Here is a 20,403-nt window from a genome sequence, read left to right on the forward strand (position 1 = left end):
TGAAAATGCAAAATTTGGAGCTAAAGCAAAATCGCTTTTACTCCTGTGAAGCACCCGGAGGATTAAAAACTTCTTGAATGAGGTTTTGAGCAGTTTGAGGGGTCCAGTTTTTTAAAATGTTGTCACTTTTGGGTATTTTCTTTCATATAGGGCACTTCAAATGTGAAGTGGTCCCTTAAAAAAAAAAATTGGTTTTGTAAATTTTGTTGGAAAAATGAGAAATTGACGATAAAGTTTTAACCCTTCCAACTTGCTAACAAAAAAAGTACAGTATGTTTCAAAATTGGTGCTGATATAATTTAAATATGTGGAAAATGTTATTTATTAACAATTTTGTGTAATATAACTATTTGGTTTAATATCATAAAAATTAAAATGGGAAATTTGCTAAATTTTACCCAAAATTACAATATTTCCACACATAAACGCAAAAAAATGTTGACCTAAATTTACCACTAACAAAGTATAAAACAACATCAGAATCACGTGGATATGTTGATGCAGGTGAAAACAAGCTATGGGGTGAAGGGATTAAAGTTTACAAATCTTTGCATTATATTATAAACAGGGTCATATGTGGGGGGAAGGGCAGCGTAACACTGGGTGCTGGATGCCAGGGTGTGAGGGGTGCAACAAGCTAATGCAGGCTATTATACAGTGGGGGGAGATGTGGGGACATTATACTGTATAGAGAGCTGTGTGGGGTTAACAGTTGGGGGATCATACTGAATTGGGGTCTCCATACTTTGCTGGGGTAGTTGAGGTGGGGTACAGTAGGGTCATCATACTGTACACGTGGAGGGTACTGTGGAGGAACTCACTGTTACAGTATCATTTAGTGTTTGTGGGGTACTTTTGTTGGCACCATACTTTATGGGTGCAACGAAAGGGGAATCTAGGGCTCCAGTAGCAGTAGGAACAAAAATAATTGGTAAAGGCTGCAAAGTTGTGAGCTATGCTCTTCTGTGACTCCACCAAATATTTATTTTTATTTTTTGAGGAGGGAATTAGAACTTATGCTATAGGGCCTCATGATTTCTATGTTGGCCCCTGATATACCCCTTTAAACTTGCCTTACTATCTAGTAAAAGTAATCGTCCATGTTGATATTTACAGTAGGGCAAACAGGACAGACAGCGCTAATTCTACAGCAGTGACCAACCACTTTGGACTTGATTCAGGGTGACTTTCCCCAAGTTCCCAGCAGTTTTCCAATCCCTTCGTTATGTGTGAACACTGCAGCCTCTGTTCAGTGCATTACATCAGTGCTGTCTAAAATGGGAAGTGAACAAAGCAGCCCTTGTATTCCGGGCCAAACATTATTGGGACTCCAGCGGTGCCTATTATTATGTCCTACAGTTGGCAGTACATGCTGGACACACATTTTCAGCTGACAATTATTATGGCCCAGCAGACCCTTAAATGTAACTGAATACACCGTGTAAATCAAATTAATTTCACGCTGGTAGTGAAGTGGGTAACAGCACATTAGATAGAGTAGAAATCAACCGCATGTGATTCTAATATTTTAAGTGCCTTTATTATTGTTTTTAAGAGGTGATTAATGGAAATAAACAAATTGCTTTCTTGAACTTTTTACAGCATTCAGAGATATATCGATATATACGTATACAGTGGTGAAAATAAGTATTTGATACACTGACGATTTTACAAGTTTTCCCACTTACAAAAAATGGAGAAGTCTGTAATTTTTATCGTAGGTACCCTTCAAGTGTGAGAGACAGGATCTTAAAAGTAAATCCAGAAAATCCCATTGCATGAATTTGTATTTTATTGCATGAAATAACTATTTGATACAATAGAAAAACAGAACTTAATATTTGGTAAAGAAACTTTTGTTTGCAATTACAGAGGTCAGACGTTTCCTGCAGTTCTTGACCAAGTTTGCACACACTGCAGCAGGGATTTTAGCCCCCACCTCCATACATATCTTCTCCAGATCTTTCAGATTTTGGGGCTGTCGCTGGTTAACATTGAGTTTCAGCTCCCTCCAATGATTCTCTATTGGGTTCAGGTCTGGAGACTGGAGATGACGCTTCAGGACCTTGAAATGCTTCTTACTGAGCCACTCCTTAGTTGCCCTGGCTGTATCTTTCAGGTCATTGTCATGCTGGAAGATTTAGGCATGACCCATCTTAAATGCTCTTACTGAGGGAAGGAGGTTGTTGGCCAAAATCTTGTGATACGTGACCCCATCTTTCCTCGTTTCATTAGGGTGCAGTTGTCTTGTCCCCATTGCAGAAAAGGACCCCACCATGCTGCACGTTTGGGACAGTGTTCTTGGGGTTGTACTCATCCTTCTTCCTCCAAACATGGCGAGCGGAATTAATTCCAAAATGTTCTATTTTGGTCTCATCTGACCACATGACCTTCTCCTATGCCTCCTCTGGATCATCCAATTGGTCATTGGCGAACTTCAATTGGGCCTGGACAAGAGCTGGCATGAACAGGGGGACCTTGCGCACCCTGCAGGATTTTAATCCATGATGACATAGTGCATTACTAACGGTAATGTTTAAGACTGTAGTCCCAGCTCTCTTTACGTCATTGACCAGGCCCTCCAGTGTAGTTCTGTGCTGATTTCTGACCTTTCTTAGAATCATCCTTACCCCACGAAGCCAGTTCTTGAATGGAGCCTCAGACCAAGGAAGAATGACAGTCATCTTGTGTTTACTTCATTTTCTAATACGGTAATTGTGCTAACAGTTGTTGCCTTCTAAACAAGTTGCTTGCCTATTGTCCTGTAGCCCATCCAAGCCTTGTGCAGGTCTACAATTTTGTCCCAGGTGGCCTTAGACAGCTCTTTGGTCTTGGCCATGGTGGAGAAGTTGGAGTGCGATTGATTGTCTGTGTGGACAGGTGTCTTTTATACAGGCAACAAGTGAAAACTAAGAGGACTTCTTAAAGAATAATTAACAGGTCTGTGAGAGCCAGGATTTTTGCTGGTTGGTAGGTGATCAAATACTTATTTCATGCAATAAAATGCAATTTAATTATTTAAAATCATATAATTTGATCTTTTGTTTTTTTATTCTTAGATTCGGCCTCTCACAGTTGAAGTGTACCTACGATAAAAATTACAGACGTCTCCATTCTTTGTAGATGGGAAAACTTGTAAAATCATCAGTCTATCAAATACTTATTTTCAACATTGTATGTGTATATGTATATATTACACATACATACATACATAGATACACACACACACACACACATATATATATATATATATATATATATATATATATATATATAAAGTGGTGTGTAAATGTTCTAGCACCCTGGTCAAAATTTCTGTTGTTGTGAACAGTTAAAGGGGTATTTCCATGAACAAAGTACATTTTAATCAACAAATCTTCGAATAATTATAAGTTCCACAACTGGATGTAAGGAAATACACATGGATCATAGATAGATGAGCAGTGCTGTCGAGGACCAAATTGTATCAGGAGGACGTTACATAATAAAAACATTGGTATTAGTATACTTTTTCAAATAGGAAGTAAAGGGGTTATTTGTCTTGTAATTATTAATTTTGTTACATAGGTGGGCAAGCACACGTACAACTGAGTGAAGTCCTTTTATGCCATTCTAGTTTCTTTCAGAAGGTTTACTGACATGGAAAATGATTTAAGATAAAGAAAAATACATGAGAGGAAACTGGATAAAATATATAGTTATGGTATCCTACGACAATGCACACCAGCCTATGGACAATCATTCCTAATGTGATCTGAAAATAGTCACATCCGGATTTCACAAATACTTTCAAATTCTCTTATTGAGCCAGTTTTAAAAATAGAATGTGGACAGTGTCCCAGGCACGCACATCTTAACAGCTCCAGAAAAAGAAAGACCATTTGGACACAGTTCAAGTCATTGTAAGCCGTGGAGCGCTCGCTTCTATGACTACTAAACAGTCTCATTTAGTGGCAGCACATTACCTGAAAAATCTAATTGCTTCTCGGTGTCCTTGCTCGAAAGCTTGGCAATGCTGGAAGCCGAGAGCCTCTGCGATAGAAGGAAAGGTATATTACTAAAACATATTAAAACAAGTCATGTAAATGCAATTCATAAACATATAAAAGAAAAAAACAACACTAAACATCCTCATCTACATGTAACATGATTACCGTAATTACATCTTCCATTTCCTATGCTTACAGAATAATTCATATATTTCTTCATTCCAAAGAAAAAAAAAACAACCTACACGCCTCAATATTGAAATTGTAACACCAAAAAGGAAAAGCCATGGAGTTTAGAAAATCACAGGATGGATAGAAATGTTAATGATATGCAAATGATAAAAAAACCGCAACCACATTTTCAAAACATCTCGATTTAGGCAGTGGTGTGTAGTAACCGCCATGTGCAGAAATCCACACACACTAACACCTAGTCTGCCATCAATGAGGTTATTAATGGATTGTCTGAGGAATGATCTGCCACGGTGAATGTAGTTGGGCATGTATATTATCAAGATCTGCAGCTGCCAGCTTCAACCAATGAGATCTCAGATGTGCTCGATGGGAGACAATTCTGGAGTCGCTGCAGGACACGGTAGCACTTCGGGCCAAGCAGGTTGCTCACAGTAGCACAATAAAGATACGGCCTGGAGTAGTCATGTTGAAAAACGGCTCTTGGACCATTTTGGGGAAATATCTGGTTCCACCACCAAATCAATGTAATGCCGAGCTGTTCGTGTACCTGGAATGAAGACTAAAAGGATCAGAGTGCTGTACAATATACTACCCCCACAGCATAATCCCAGGAGTAGGACCAATGTTGCAAAGGGAGCTGCCAGCAGCAGATCTTGACGATTTGCCCAAGTGCCTTCAGCATGTAAGTGTGGGTATTTATATGAGTGACGCTCATAATCAATACTGAATAATTGAGATGTTTTGGAAATTACAGTATGTTTCCATTTTTTCATCTTTTGCATATCATTAATTTGTCCTGTGATTTCCATAATTCCACAGCTTTTCCTAATTGCTGTTGCAATTTCTATGTTGAGGAGTATATATAAATAAAGAAATGATAAAAATATACAAAGTGTATAACAAATAGATAAAGCTCAGACAACCTTGACCAAAGAGTGCTTGATATTGTTTATGTATAATACAACACGCCCCCTGGAAGAAGCAAGCAGCGAAACGGCCTCTGTCGAGTGTGAGGGGGGCACAGCTCTCCTTATTTTAGGTAATATACCACCCTTTCTTTTCATATATAGCAACTCTGCTAAGTGTGTGCCAGGCTACTTGATTCTTGTAGGAATGTCATTTTAAGTGGAGTGATAAAATGCAGTACTAATACTCATGCAGACTTATGCACTGGCACTTTAGCTATATTATGCTCTTCACTCCGATTTCTTCTACTCAGCCTATGAATGGGGACTTGTATAATTGACACTTTTACATATAAAAAACGCATCGCGGTAAAAAAAGCAGCATGTTCATTAATTTTGCGGATTTTTCGTGTTTTTGCTGCTATTTCATGCATTGGGGAAAAACGCAAAAAAACCGCACAAAACACGCAAAAAATGCATCAAAAATGCAAAAAAAAAACATGCGGATTTCTGGTAGAAATGTCAGTTTTTTGTCAGGAAATTTCTGCAAGAAATCCTGACGTGTGGTTATTTTATATAATTGATTACAGGTCCGGTTATTTTGATGCCCCCACTATGTTATTTGCTTATTCACGCTGTGTTTTTCCCATTTTTGCAAGCCTTTGCCCTGTGTTTTTTCTACATATGTTTTTATGTTTATAATTATTAAAAAAATAATGGTTTCATATTACTTTTGGTTGGAATCTCTCATCCCCTCTGTCAATCCCTTCACTGGCTCCCCATTGCCCAGAGACTCCACTACAAAACCCTAACCATGACGTACAAAGCCATCCACAACCTGTCTCCTCCATACATCTGTGACCTCGTCTCCCGGTACTTACCTACCCGCAACCTCCGATCCTCACAAGATCTCCTACTCTACTCCCCTCTTATCTCCTCTTCCCACAATCGTATACAAGATTTCTCTCGCGTATCACCCCTACTCTGGAACCCTCTACCACAACACATCAGACTCTCGCCTACCATCGAAACCTTCAAAAAGAACCTGAAGACCCACCTCTTCCGACAAGCCTACAACCTGCACTAACCACCGATCGACCAAACCGCTGCATGACCATCTCTACCCTCACCTACTGTATTCTCACCCATCCCTTGTAGATTGTGAGCCCTCGCGGGCAGGGTCCTCTCGCCTCCTGTACCAGTTATGACTTGTATTGTTTAAGATTATTGTACTTGTTTTTATGTATACCCCTCCTCACATGTAAAGCGCCATGGAATAAATGGCGCTATAACAATAAATAATAATAATAATCTAACGGCTACGTGGTGTAAAAGATCATGGTGTTTTATGTATAAGCCAACTTCACACATCCAGTAATTATCTCGTTAGAACAGATCCAGCAGCAGCCCGTTGAGAAAAAAAATGTGTGCAGACAACTATTTTGTCCGACTAAAAAAAAAAAAATATTCCAATTGGATCAGTTTTTGGTTTTTCCATCGAAACCTATGTAAAACGGATCCGCTAAATAGCCATCTGTTTTTTTCCATTTCTTCCAGTAAGCAAAAACAAATCCTTTTCAAATGAAAGAAAAACATTTGGTTAAATAACTAATCCGTTTTCCATGGGTTTTAATGTGAAAAAAAAAAAAACGGATTCAGTTTAAATCAGTTTTTTTTGCCGGACAAAAAAAAAAAAGTTGTGTGTCCACAACTTTTTTTGTCAAAGGATTGCTGCTGGATTCGTTTTATCGGATGATTACTGGACATGTGAACTAGGCCTAAAAGTCAGTCCCCAAAGACTGTATGAACGGCACCCTAAATATACTGGTACATCCAAGTTGCAAATGAACGCTTGGAGTGCTGCATATATTCGCTTCCATGTAATTCATCCCAATTATTTGCATACCACGTGTTATTCCTGTGAAAAGTGTGCTACGCAAATAGAGTAGATGAGCTTTGCTATCGCAAATATGCACAATGCTTGTCGACTTACGGATTGTTAGATCTGAAACTGTGCTGACCAAGATCAGGTCATTTGGGACTGTAGTTTTACCATACATCCACACTAGTAATGAGCAAGAGTGCTCGCCACTCGAGTGAGCATTTGGGTGCCCGGGTACACATCGAGTATTGTGGGTGCTTGAGCGCCATGCTCGAGTCCCTGCCTCAAAAGTTTTGCGGCTGTTAAGCAGCCAAAAAACATAATGGGATTGCTAGCCTGCCTAGTTATTGGCTGTCTAACAGCTGCGAAACATGCGGGGCGGGGAATTTGTTATATCCATAGGTCAAATCTGAAATATTACTGGTGTTAAATGTGTAAAAAAGAAAAATGAGGCGTCACACAATTCATTGATTTCAATTCTTTTTAGCAAATGTTTTCCTAGGACGTCGAAAACATCTTAAATAGACCCCAGATCGTTCCCCCCGTACCATCTCCATTCACGCTCTCCAACAAAGCAGGAATTTGTCACAAAAGCATCCAAAACATGACATCACCCCTTTTTATTCACTTGGTGAGACGCAATCAATGCCTGTCCGTCTCCACCAGAATCCAATTCCATTATGTCTCTTCTTAATGAGCAGAGAGGATTTATGATCTGATCGCTGTGAAAATCATCAGCTCACTTTGCTTTTAGCTCTGGCATTGGGGCTGTTCAAAATCATCACATTCATCCCTTTTTTTTTTATTTTAACCTTTCTCATGCAAAATCAATCTAAAAATAAAAAGTACAACTTTACCGCTGCTGTGTTTTGTGAATTTATTAAAGGAAACCCAGCAGCAGACAAATTAACACCTTAATGACCGGAGCGTTTTTCGGTTTTGCGTTTTCGTTTTTCGCTCCCCTCATTCCCAGAGCCATAACTTTTTTATTTTTCCGTCATTATGGCCATGTGAGGGCTTATTTTTTGCGGGACGAGTTGTACTTTTGAACGACACCATTGGTTTTATCATGTCGTGTACTAGAAAATGGGAAAAAAATTCGGTGAAATTGCAAAACAAGTGCAATCCCAAACATGTTTTTCGTTTTGCATTTTTTACTAGGTTCACTAAATGCTAAAACTGACCTGCCATGTCATTACGAGTTCATAGACACCAAACATGTCTAGGTTCTATTTTATCTAAGTGGTGAAAAAAAAAAAAAAAAACTTTTCTAAAATTAAAAAAAAAAATAAAAAATTATTTATTGCATTTTAATGGAATGTCGCGTGACAAAAAAAAACGTAATTCTGGCGTTTTGACTTTTTTTTCTCGCTACGCCGTTTAGCGATTAAAAGCAGTGTTTTTCAGTATTGATAAAAAAAAAAAATTACACAAATTAGAAAAAAACAAACAAAGAACAACCACCATCATCCACAATAAGGGCCTACGTAACCCTTGGTAAATAATAATATGACATATCAAATACAAGGTGCCATAGTGCATAAAGAAGTGTAGATCTCACCCATTTGAGCTGTGTGGATGTCATGTTCCATGGGGTTCCACTGGTAGCGTAAATCAATAGTCAAATCTACCTACTCTGTTGAGCCCCATGTATGTGCTCCTGCCCTAACAAGGGCAGTACCCAAGTATAGCTCTAATGATGTATACCCCAGAGGAGGGATTTTTTCTTTGCACCAGTTTTAACCCCTTAGTGACCGGGCCAAATTTTTTAAATATGACCAGTGTCACTTTATGAGTAGTGATGAGCGAGTGTACTCGTTACTCGGGTTTTCCAGAGCACGCTCGGGTGTTCTCCAAGTATTTATTAGGCCGGCGTCACACACAGCGTAAAACAATACGGTCCGTATATTACGGCCGTAATACGCTGAAAAGTCCCGAAAAAAGTGGTCCGTAGCTCCTCCGTAGGCAGGGTGTGTCAGCGTTTTTTGCGCATGGCATCCTCCGTATGTAATCCGTATGGCATCCGTACTGCGTGGTTTTCTCGCAGGCTAGCAAAACCAACATACCGCTATAGAAGTGATCCATGTGTCCCAAAAAGAAAAGAAAATATATATATATATACTGTATATATATATATATATATATATATATATATATGTATATATATATATATATATATATATATATATGTGTCAGTAGACACATATATTAGAGAGAAAAGCCGGTAATTCAGTGCGGTGTACAGTAAAATCACACTGACAGCTTACAGTAGAATAGGTAGAATAAATGTGTACACATAGAATAGGTATATATATATATATATGTCAGTGAGACACATATATGTATATATATTAATATTTATTCCAGCGCTAGACAGCTTGAAAGCCGGTAATTCAATTACCGGCTTTTTCCTTCTCCTTCCTAAAACCCGACATGATTTGAGACATGGTTTACATACAGTAAACCATGTCTTCTCTCCATTTTTTTTGCAGATTCCACACTACTAATGTCAGTAGTGTGTATCTGCAAAATTTGGCCGTTCTAGCTCTTAAAATAAAGGGTTAAATGGCGGAAAAAATTGGCGTGGGCTCCCGCGCAATTTTCTCCGCCAGAGTAGTAAAGCCAGTGACTGAGGGCAGATATTAATAGCCTGGAGAGGGTCCACGGTTATTGGCCCCCCCCTGGCTAAAAATATCTGCCCCCAGCCACCCCAGAAAAGGCACATCTGGAAGATGCGCCTATTCTGGCACTTGGCCACTCTCTTCCCATTCCCGTGTAGCGGTGGGATATGGGGTAATGAAGGGTTAATGCCACCTTGCTATTGTAAGGTGACATTAAGCCTAATTAATAATGGAGAGGCGTCAATTATGACACCTATCCATTATTAATCCAATACTAGTAAAGGGTTAAATAAAACACAAACACATTTTTTAAAATTATTTTAATGAAATAAAAACAATGGTTGTTGCAGTATTTTATTCAACGCCCAATCCAGTCACTGAAGACCCTCGTTCTGTGAGTAAAAAAACATAATAAACCAACAATATACTTACCCTCCGCAGATCTGTAACGTCCAACGACGTAAATCCTTCTGAAGGGGTTAAAACATTTTGCAGCAAGGAGCTGTGCTAATGCAGGCTGCTCCTCGCTGCAAAACCCCAGGGAATGAGGCTAAAAATAGATCAATGATCTATATTTAGCTTCATTTGCGGTGAGGCGCCCTCTGCTGGCTGTTCATAGATCGTGGGAAATTACCTAGAAATCCTTCCTTCAGAAGGATTTACGTCGTTGGACGTTACAGATCTGCGGAGGGTAAGTATATTGTTGGTTTATTATGTTTTTTTACTCACAGAACGAGGGTCTTCAGTGACTGGATTGGGCGTTGAATAAAATACTGCAACAACCATTGTTTTTATTTCATTAAAATAATTTTAAATAATGTGTTTGTGTTTTATTTAACCCTTCACTACAATTGGATTAATAATGGATAGGTGTCATAATTGACGCCTCTCCATTATTAATTAGGCTTAATGTCACCTTACAATAGCAAGGTGGCATTAACCCTTCATTACCCCATATCCCACCGCTACACGGGAATGGGAAGAGAGTGGCCAAGTGCCAGAATAGGCGCATCTTCCAGATGTGCCTTTTCTGGGGTGGCTGGGGGCAGGTGTTTTTAGCCAGGGGGGGGCCAATAACCGTGGACCCTCTACAGGCTATTAATATCTGCCCTCAGTCACTGGCTTTACTACTCTGGCGGAGAAAATTGCGCGGGAGCCCACGCCAATTTTTTCCGCCATTTAACCCTTTATTTTAAGAGCTAGAACGGCCAAATTTTGCAGATACACACTACTGACATTAGTAGTGTGGAATCTGCAAAAAAAATGGAGAGAAGACATGGTTTACTGTATGTAAACCATGTCTCAAATCATGTCGGGTTTTAGGAAGGAGAAAGAAAAAGCCGGTAATTGAATTACCGGCTTTCAAGCTGTATAGCGCTGGAATAAATATTAATATATATACATATATGTGTCTCACTGACATATATATATATATATATATACCTATTCTATGTGTACACATTTATTCTACCTATTGGACTGTAAGCTGTCAGTGTGATTTTACTGTACACCGCACTGAATTGCCGGCTTTTCTCTCTAACAGCGCTACGTATTTCTCGCAAGTCACACTGCTTGTCCGTGTGTAATCCGTATTTTTCACGCTTCCATAGACTTTCATTGGCGTATTTCTTGCGCAGTACGGTGACAAACGCAGCATGCTGCGATTTTGTACGGCCGTAGAAAGCCGTATAATACTGATCAGTAAAATACGGCAAATAGGAGCAGGGGCATAGAGAATAATTGTGCCGTATTTTTTGCGAGTTTTACGGACGTAGATTCTGCGCTCTTACGTCCGTAAAACTCGCAAGTGTGACGCCGGCCTAAGTGTTCGGAGATTAAGTTTTCATCGCTGCAGTTGAATGATTTACAGCTACTAGCCTGCTTGATTACATGTGGGGATTCCCTAGCAACCAGGCAACCCCCACATGTACTCAGCCTGGCTAGTAGCTGTAAATCATTCAACTGCGGCGATGAAAACTTAATCTCCGAACACTAACAAATACTCGGATATCATCGAGCAACGAGTACACTCGCTCATCACTATTTATGAGGTAATAACTCTGGAATGCTTCAACATATATTCATATATTGATTTGGAGATTTTTTTTCGTGACACATTGTACTTTATGATAATGGTAAATTTAGGTTGATATGTTTTGTGTTTAAAATGCAATTTTCAAACTCTGAATGATTGCCCCTTTAATCAAGATAGTCATACCACTGAAAAACATTAATACAGTGGGTGCGGAAAGTGTTCAGACCCATTTAAACTTTTCAGCTAGGTGCACACGTCAGGATTCTTTGCAGAAATTTCCTGAACAAAACCGGACTTTTTCCGCAGGAAATCCGCACGCTTTTTGGGGGGTTTTTCTCACGTTTTTTTTTGTGCGTCGCATTTTTTTTCCGGATCTTCCGAATGCATTAAATAGCTGGAAATCCGCAAAAAATCCGCAAAATTTATGAACATTCTGCGCTTTTTACCGCGCTGCGTTTTTTTCGCAGAAAAAAATGCAAAATGTGCACAACAAATGCAGATTGCATTCTATTAATAGGATGCTTAATGGATGCGCTTTTTTCGCGGTTTTATCACGTTTTTATAGCGAAAAACGACAAAAAAAATCAGGAACGTGTGCACACAGCCTTAACTCTGTTTCATTGCAGCCATTTGGTAAATTCAAAAAAATTATTTTTTTTCTCATTAATGTACATTCTGCACACCATCTTCACTGAAAAAAAAAAAGAAAACAAAACAGAAATGTAGACATTTTTGCAAATTTATTAAAGAAAAATTGACATCTATCACATGGTCATAGGTATTCAGACCCTTTGCTCAGACACTCATCTTTAAAGGGAACCTTGCGCAGGCGTGTACTACGGAGGACAGAGAATGAACTTCAATCCAATATTTTGGCCAGCATGCAGCCAGCGGGTAAGGAAAGGGTGAATCAAACACCCGAAGACTCCGCCCATATGACCCAAAACCAATCCCGCCAAATTTAGGTGACAGAGTCCCTTTAAGTCACATGCTGTCCATTTCCTTGCAGTCCTCCTTGAGGTTCTACTCCTTCATTGGAGTCAGCTGTGTTTAACAAAACTGATAGTACTTGATTTGGAAAGGCACACACCTGTCTATATAAGACCTCACAGCTCACAGTGCATGTGCGACCAAATGAGAATCATGAGGTCAAAGGAACTGGCCAAGGAGCTCAGAGACAATTGTGGCAAGTCATAGATCTGGCCAAGGTTACAACAGAATTTCTGCAGTACTCAAGGTTCCTAAGAGGACAGTGGCCTCCATAATCCTTAAATGGAAGAAGTTTGGGGCCACCAGAAGTCTTCCTAGACCTGGCCGTCCAGCCACACTGAGCAATCGTGGGAGAAGAGCCTTGGTGAGAGAGGTAAAGAAGAATCCCTAGATCACTGTGGCTGAGCTCCAGAGATGCAGCATGGAGATGGGAGAAAGTTCCACAAAGTCAACTATCACTGCAGCCCTCCCCCAGTCGGGCCTTTATGGCAGAGTGGCCCGACTGAAGCCTCTTCTCAGTGCAAGCCATATGAAAGCCCGCATAGTGTTTGCTAAAAAAAAACACATGAAAGACTCCCAGACTATGAGAAATAAGATCTCTTGTCTGATGTGACAAATTTCAAAGAGAAAAAAAAAAAAAACTCCAAGTAAATGTGGCGCTAAGCACCTACGGATTTTTTGAATTCATCCACTTCAAGTGAAAAACGTTAAAAAATTCATTTATTTTCTCAAAATAAAAAAATTAAATATATTTGTAAATTTTTTTAAAAAAAACAGTACTGTTTAAAAAAAAAAATAAATAAATAAAAAAAAAAAAAAATTTACAAATATATTTTATTTTTTTATTTTGAGAAAATAAATGAATTTTTTAACATTTTTCACTTGAAGTGGATGAATTCAAAAAATCCGTAGGTGCTTAGCGCCACATTTACTTGGAGTTTTTTTTTTTTTTTTCTCTTTGAAATTGCCACCTATGTGGATCTGAAGCAGGATCAACACATAGTTCTCCAAAGTGAGCTGCACACCTTATTGGATTATACAACATACGAAGAAGAGTTGCCTAAAGAATTGATTCCTTGAGAATCTCAACGTGCATTTCTTACCGATAGAAGGTGAGCATAACTACAAATAAAAGAAATGTTTTTAACTTGTTGGTAAAAACGTATTACGCTCAGAGGAAGCGCCGCACTTGTCTCTTTTTTTTTTTTCCCCTCTTTCCCTAAACCAGGGTATTTCTAAAGACTGATGTGACAAAGAAAGACCTTTTTGGTGATAATTCTAAGCAGTATGTGTTGAGAAAACCAGGCACTGCTCATCACCTGCCCAATACAATCCCAACAGTGAAACATGGTGGTGGCAGCATCATGCTATGGGGGTGTTGTCTCAGCTGCAGGGACAGGACGACTGGTTGATATTGAAGGAAACATGAATGTGGCCAAGTACAGAGATATCCTGGAGGAAAACCTCTTCCAGAGTGCTCTGGACCTCAGACTTGGTTGAAGGTTCACCTTCCAACAATACAATGACCCTAAGCACACAGCTAAAATAACAAAGGAGTGGCTACAGAACAACTCTGTGACCATTCTTGACCGGCCCAGCCAGAGCCCTGACCTAAACCCAATTGAGCATCTCTGGAGAGACCTGAAAATGGCTGTCCCCTGGTGATGAGCGAATATACTCGTTACTCGAGATTTCCCGGGCACGCTCGGGTGTCCTCAGAGTATTTTTAGTGCTCGGCGATTTAGTTTTCATCGCCGCAGCTGAATGATTTACATCTGTTAGCCAGCATAAGTACATGTGGGGGTTGTCTGGTTGCTAGGGAATCCCCACATGTAATCAAGCTGGTTAACAGATGTAAATCATTCAGCTGAGGTGAGGAAAACAATCTCCGAGCACTAAAAAATACTCGGAGGTCACCAGAGCATGCTCGGGAAATCTCGAGTAACGAGTATATTCGCTCATCACTACTGTCCATCAGCGTTCACCATCCAACCTGACAGAACTTGAGAGGATCTGCAAGGAAGAATGGCAGAGGATCCCCAAATCCAGGTGTGAAAAACTTGTTGCATCATTCGCAATAATACTCATGGCTGTACTAGCTGAAAAGGGGTCTTCTACTCAGTACTGAGCAAAGGGTCTGAATACCTATGACCATGTGATATTTCAGGGTTTTTTTTAATAAATGTGCAAAAATTTCTACATTTCCGTTTTTTTTTCAGTCAAGATGGGGTGCAGAGTGTACATTAATGAGAAAAAAATTAACTTTTTTGAATTTATCAAATGGCTGCAATGAAACAAAGTGACAAATTTAAAGGGGTCTGAATAGTTTCCGTACCCACTGTATATGGGAGATCAAATGGGGCAGGATGGGAGGTCATATGGGGTTAGGTTGGGAGATCATGGGGCAGGATGGAGACACATTGGGGCAGGATGGGAGAACATATGGGGGCATGATGGGAGAACATATGGGGGCAGGATGGGAGAACATATGGGGGCAGGATGGGAGAACATATGGGGGCAGGATGGGAGAGCATATGTGGCAATGCAGGAGAACATATGGGGGCAGGGAAGATATGGAGGCAGGATGGGAGAACATATGGAGGCAGGATGGGAGAACATATGGGGGCAGGATAGGAGGAAATATAGGGGCAGAATGGGAGAACATATAGGGCCAAAAATGAGACACAAGGAGGCCAGGATGGGGGGACATTATTACTGTAGGGGCTAATTACAGGATATTAAAACTGCTGTGATGTATTTCATTTTTGAGGATACTGTTTTCAGTAGGGGGGGGGGGCTGTTACTGTTTAGTGCGGCACTATGTAGCTTTTCCCATTTTGTGTGATGTAGAAATTGGGGAAAAATTAGAGAATGTGCTATGGAAACGGTGCTCTAGACAACTGTGTTCTTTTTTGCATAGCAGAGTCCTGGCTGGAAGAAATAATGGCTGTCTGCACTGGATGAAGAAGGAAAGACCTCACTGGTGAGTCAGTGTTTTACCTCTACACTTACACTATATAGTATATACAGAGCTCCTATGAGGCGGTAATATGTGGTCTACTCATGGTGTGGCAGTATTTCACCCTTGTATGTGCTATTATTCGATCATTATATGATCTGGTCTTGGTGTGGCGGTAGTTGTCTATTGTACTTGGTATTATTCGGTGACTATGTGGTGTGATATGTGGTCCGGCCATGGTGTGATGTATTTTTCCCTTGTATGTGGTATTATTGGTGATTTATACAACGTATGTGACACATTCCCTTAAAGCAAAATTAAGAAAAACATGCCCAAAAAGATTATTGGTCATTTTAAGAAATGCTGAAAAAGTTAGAGTGTCATGACGGCGGCTTAAAATCTCTTAGTGGAGATTTTTCCAAGCGTGGGTAGTGGAACTGTGGAAGGTTTGAGGGGTAGAGGCGGAGCTGAGGTGGAGTCTCAAAGGGAAAAAAATTGCCAGTATGGGGCCCTGAAATAATGGTGGCAGCCCTGTTCATTGTTCATGCCATATGCACAGGATGTAAAAGGTGCTTTGACGAGAGATGGGACACACTGTCAGCACACGGAGATGGGGTAGCGTTTGTGGATGCTAGTACCACTGGCAAGTTTAAGTTCTGTCATCTCCTCATTTTCTTACTGCTCCTAAATTCTTCAGAATTCAAAGCCAAATCTTTCGCTTCCATCCCTACCACCCATTCCTATAGCTGAAATGCACGTTTCACAGGTAAAAGCCTGTGGCCCAAAAACGCACAGAATGAATAGTACAAGTCACGTGAAACCTGTCTGTTGATTTTTTTGGCTGTCAGCAAGGGATATTGGTTACATATACTGGACAGATATAAATGTTTGCACATTTGCCACCAATGTGTCACCTTCCTACAAGGACAATAGTGACAATTTTATTTAAATGCTAGGGAAATTAGATCATAATCCTCACTGGGGCAGGGACAGCTTTTGTGAATATCTTCTATACAATTGTGGAATAGTTGACAATATAAAACTAATTATAATACAATGAAAAATAAATGAATATGTCTGGTCTATTAGCCTGTGGGAAGAATGGATGTTTTACTGGAATAATCACATGTTCTAACCCAAATGTCACACTGTGATATATCACTTCTATTGTTCTAGAATGACGTAGCTTCCAGTATACAGACACTTTTTTGGGTGAGTGGATCCAAAGACGGGCACATCATTCATATGTAGCCTTCCAAATGCAGTAAAGTATCAAAATGGAAAAAGCGGAATAATATCAGACCTCAAGAACGAGACACATGATTTAATAGATGAAAACTCTTGCATCCGTGGTTTTATCAAATGGAGATTCCGTCAATAGCAAAAATGGTTGTATATCCAATAGTAAAAGCTTATTTTAACAATATTCTACTTGTGACATGCTTTATCAGGCGATATATGGATGGAGGGTTTCTTTTTTGTTTTTTTTAACAGACAAGGCAAGAAAGTGTCCTATTTTTACAGACTGTCCAGGAATTTCTGGACGGTTGACCACCCTAAAAGCTGTATATCCTCCCTTTGCATTATTTTCGGGTGGGCACCCCTACTAGAGACAGACACCCAGACTTGGTCTACTACGTCTGAGTGTCCAGTATACGCCAGAAAATGATGCACATCAGGGCACACGGTCGCTCTGCCAGCACCATTATAGTGTATAGCCCAGTCGGCGCATACTCCCGAATCCAGTTGCTGGGGATTCGAATGGGTGCCTGAACGCAATGTGAAAGCACCTTAACCCTCTATTTTTTTCCTACAGCATTCCTGTTCAGAGTCCTCTGCTGCTCATGGTGTATGTATGTAGAAAGAAGACACTGTGTCCAACACTTTTCCATGGTTCCCAAAATGGGGGAATTCACATGACTGGTCGACATGACCTCTTCTTCTTCTGTGTATGCACAATGTGAGATAGCGCTTACTGCATGTGTTGTTGGACACCGCTTAGCAACGGGACTCAGTCACACAGGCACGTTTTTTCTGACAAAAACAGTCCATGCGGTTTATAATGGCATCATAAACCGGGTCATGCACAGTCCATTACACTTCATGGAACACAATAGGCACCAACAGGTGACATTAAGTTGCGGCTTTAACTTAGATATTTCATATACGGCTTTTAACTCACAGTTCAGACACTACACCCGCCAGCCCTCCTTTTTTCACTCAAATGTTTTTTATTAAATATAAGAGTCCAATAGAACATTTCACATTAAGACATAATTTTCGATTTTCCCCACTCTTAACCCCCTCTTACCCAGCCCGCCCCCTCTCCTTCCCTTTTAGACAGCTCACGCTTTCCTCTTAACATATCCTGTGGTATTATATACGTTAACCATATACAATAACTTTTATTTATAAACGAAAACACCGTAAATATATAGGCGAACCCTCCTCGGGCCTAACTTCTCTTAGCCTCCCCTAGCCTAGTTCCAACGAAGGCGTCCACAATTTTTTGAACAGGCCCATCTTCCCTCTTTTCTAATATACACCCTTTTCCAGGGTAATGACCTGCTTCACATATTTAAGATATTCTCCCCTCGAGGGAGGTTCCTCTTTGATCCAATTTCTGGCTATGATCTTCCGAGCCATGTATAGTAGTCTGGCGATTGCTATTTTCAGCTTGTTATCCACAGCTATCTCTTCCATGTACCCCAGCACGCACAGCAAAGGTTCTATTGGAATTACACATCTGTATGCCCCTTCTACAACCACCAACCAAAAAGCAGTCAATCTCGGACACGACCATAACATATGAAACATTCCAGCACTATCATTCCTACATCTAGGGCATTCAGAGTCAGATCTCAGCCCAGCTCTATGCAGGACATCCGGGGATCTATACACTCTGTGTACAATATAAAGCTGGGAAAGTATATATGGCTCATTCAGTAATAGTTTCGGTATCCATTCTAATACAGATTCCCACGTTTCATCCTCTAAACGACCCAGCTCTCTTTCCCATTTAGCCCTAGCTAAACCACAGCGGAGAAAACCTAGTTAGACAAGTAACCCCGCAAATTTGTTTAACTCTCCCCCATACTTTATATATCAGAAATAACGTTGGGTATTTCTTCCCCAGTATCCCTAGGGATCCATCTTCAAGACACTGTACCGCCGGACTTCTCTTCACCACCCTTTCTATCAAAAGTTGTCCTACATTGGAAGACGACTCATGTTCCCAGCCCTTTAAATGCTGACATTGGGCCGCCAAGAAATATATTTCAGGGTTAGGTAAAGCCAAGCCTCCCGCGTCCTTAGGGCGTTGAAGCGTCTCCAATCTAATTCGCAGATGCCTCCCCCACACCAGGCCTCTAAATAAAGAGTTAATCAGTTAGAATTTTACACGTGGTATCCAGATAGGTGAGTTATGGAGAACATACAGTATCTTAGGCATCATAATCATCTTAATGAGATTAATTCGGCCTACAACAGATAAATGCAACTTAAGCTTCTTTCGCACTTCTGTCGGTAGTTGCCCGTCACAAAGCGTCGGCGCGATGTACCGACGGAAGTGTTTGCTTTCACATTTCCGTCTGCGTTGCCGAGCAGGAAAGAGTCAGTCAGAGAGAGAGACATTTCCTGCTGGGCATGCGCAGACAGGAAAACTGAATGCGACGTACAGAACGTTTCCGTGAACGTTTTTCCGAGATGACGGGCCGCCAAAACCGACGCATCCAGTGCACAACAGACGCAACGTGTGGCCATACGTCACGATCCGTCGGCAATACAAGTCTATGGGAAAAAAACGCATCCTGCGGGCAAATTTGCAAGATGTGTTTTTTTTCCCAAAACGACGCATTGTGATGGATATTAATAAACGGAAGTGTGAAAGTAGCCTTAGACCAAGACCCTACCTTTGCCTTAAGAGTTCCCAGCACCGGTGTAAGATTCATATGCAAGTAAGTCGTGATCGGCCAAGAGATTATTATCCCCAACTATTTGAATTGATCTGCTACTTTAAGTCTACCCCCTTCCATAGAAATCACCCAGCTCACCCCCTGCATCATCCACCATAAACAGAGTTGACTTATTCTAATTTATTTTAAGCCCCAACAAAGCACCAAATCCCTCGATGTGCCGAATTGCATTACTCAATGAATCATGTGGATCACTCAAGAACAGAAGTATATAAAGCGCTATCTTTTCCTTTATCGATCCATATTTAAACCCAGAGACCTCAGCGGACTGTCGGATCCTGGTGGCCAGCGGCTCCATGGCTAAAGCAAACAAAAGAGGGGAGAGCGGACACCCCTGTCTCGTCCCTCTATGTAGCCTTATCATATAAGAAAGCTCCCCCATTCACTCTCACCCTAGCTGATGGTTGCGCGTACAATAGCTGAACCCAGGACACAAATTGTGGGCCGAAGCCAAAGCACTGCAATACCTGCCACAAGTATCCCCATTCCACACTGTCGAATGCCTTATGGGCATCTAAAGAAGCAATAACTCTATGCCCGCCGTTATCAGCCCCCAATTGTAAATTCAAAAAAGCCTTCTAAGATTGACTGCCGTGGACCTGTCGGGCATAAAGTCAGACTGACCTGGATGAATCAACTTAGAAATAACACCTGACAATCGGGCCGCCAACACCCCAGCCAGAAGTTTAACATCCGTTGTGAGCAAAGAAATCGGGCGATATGATTCAGGCAGTCGTAGATCTTTATCTTCCGTCAGGATTACAACTATTATGGCCTCCCTCATGGAGGCTGGAAGAATCCCCCCCATTCCCAGCCTCCTCCAAAACTACTCGGAATCTGGGTAGCAACACCT

At 40.7% G+C, this 20,403-nt stretch overlaps 1 protein-coding gene across 5 annotated transcripts in view; it reads right to left on the minus strand.

Moving 5' to 3' along the window:
- Positions 1-20,403, minus strand: part of LOC138672775 (cytospin-B-like) — a 461,361-nt gene that overhangs the window by 103,364 nt on the left and 337,594 nt on the right. For all 5 annotated transcript variants that reach the window (XR_011319773.1, XR_011319774.1, XM_069761119.1 and 2 more), the window contains one exon: positions 3,966-4,032. Coding sequence is in view for 3 of the 5 variants with exons in the window: in XM_069761119.1 (XP_069617220.1) it covers positions 3,966-4,032 (67 nt within the window). In the remaining 2 variants the exon portion in view is untranslated. The remainder of the gene's footprint in view (positions 1-3,965; positions 4,033-20,403) is intronic.

This window comes from Ranitomeya imitator, chromosome 3, assembly GCF_032444005.1.
Source record: "Ranitomeya imitator isolate aRanImi1 chromosome 3, aRanImi1.pri, whole genome shotgun sequence".
NCBI lineage: Eukaryota > Metazoa > Chordata > Amphibia > Anura > Dendrobatidae > Ranitomeya > Ranitomeya imitator.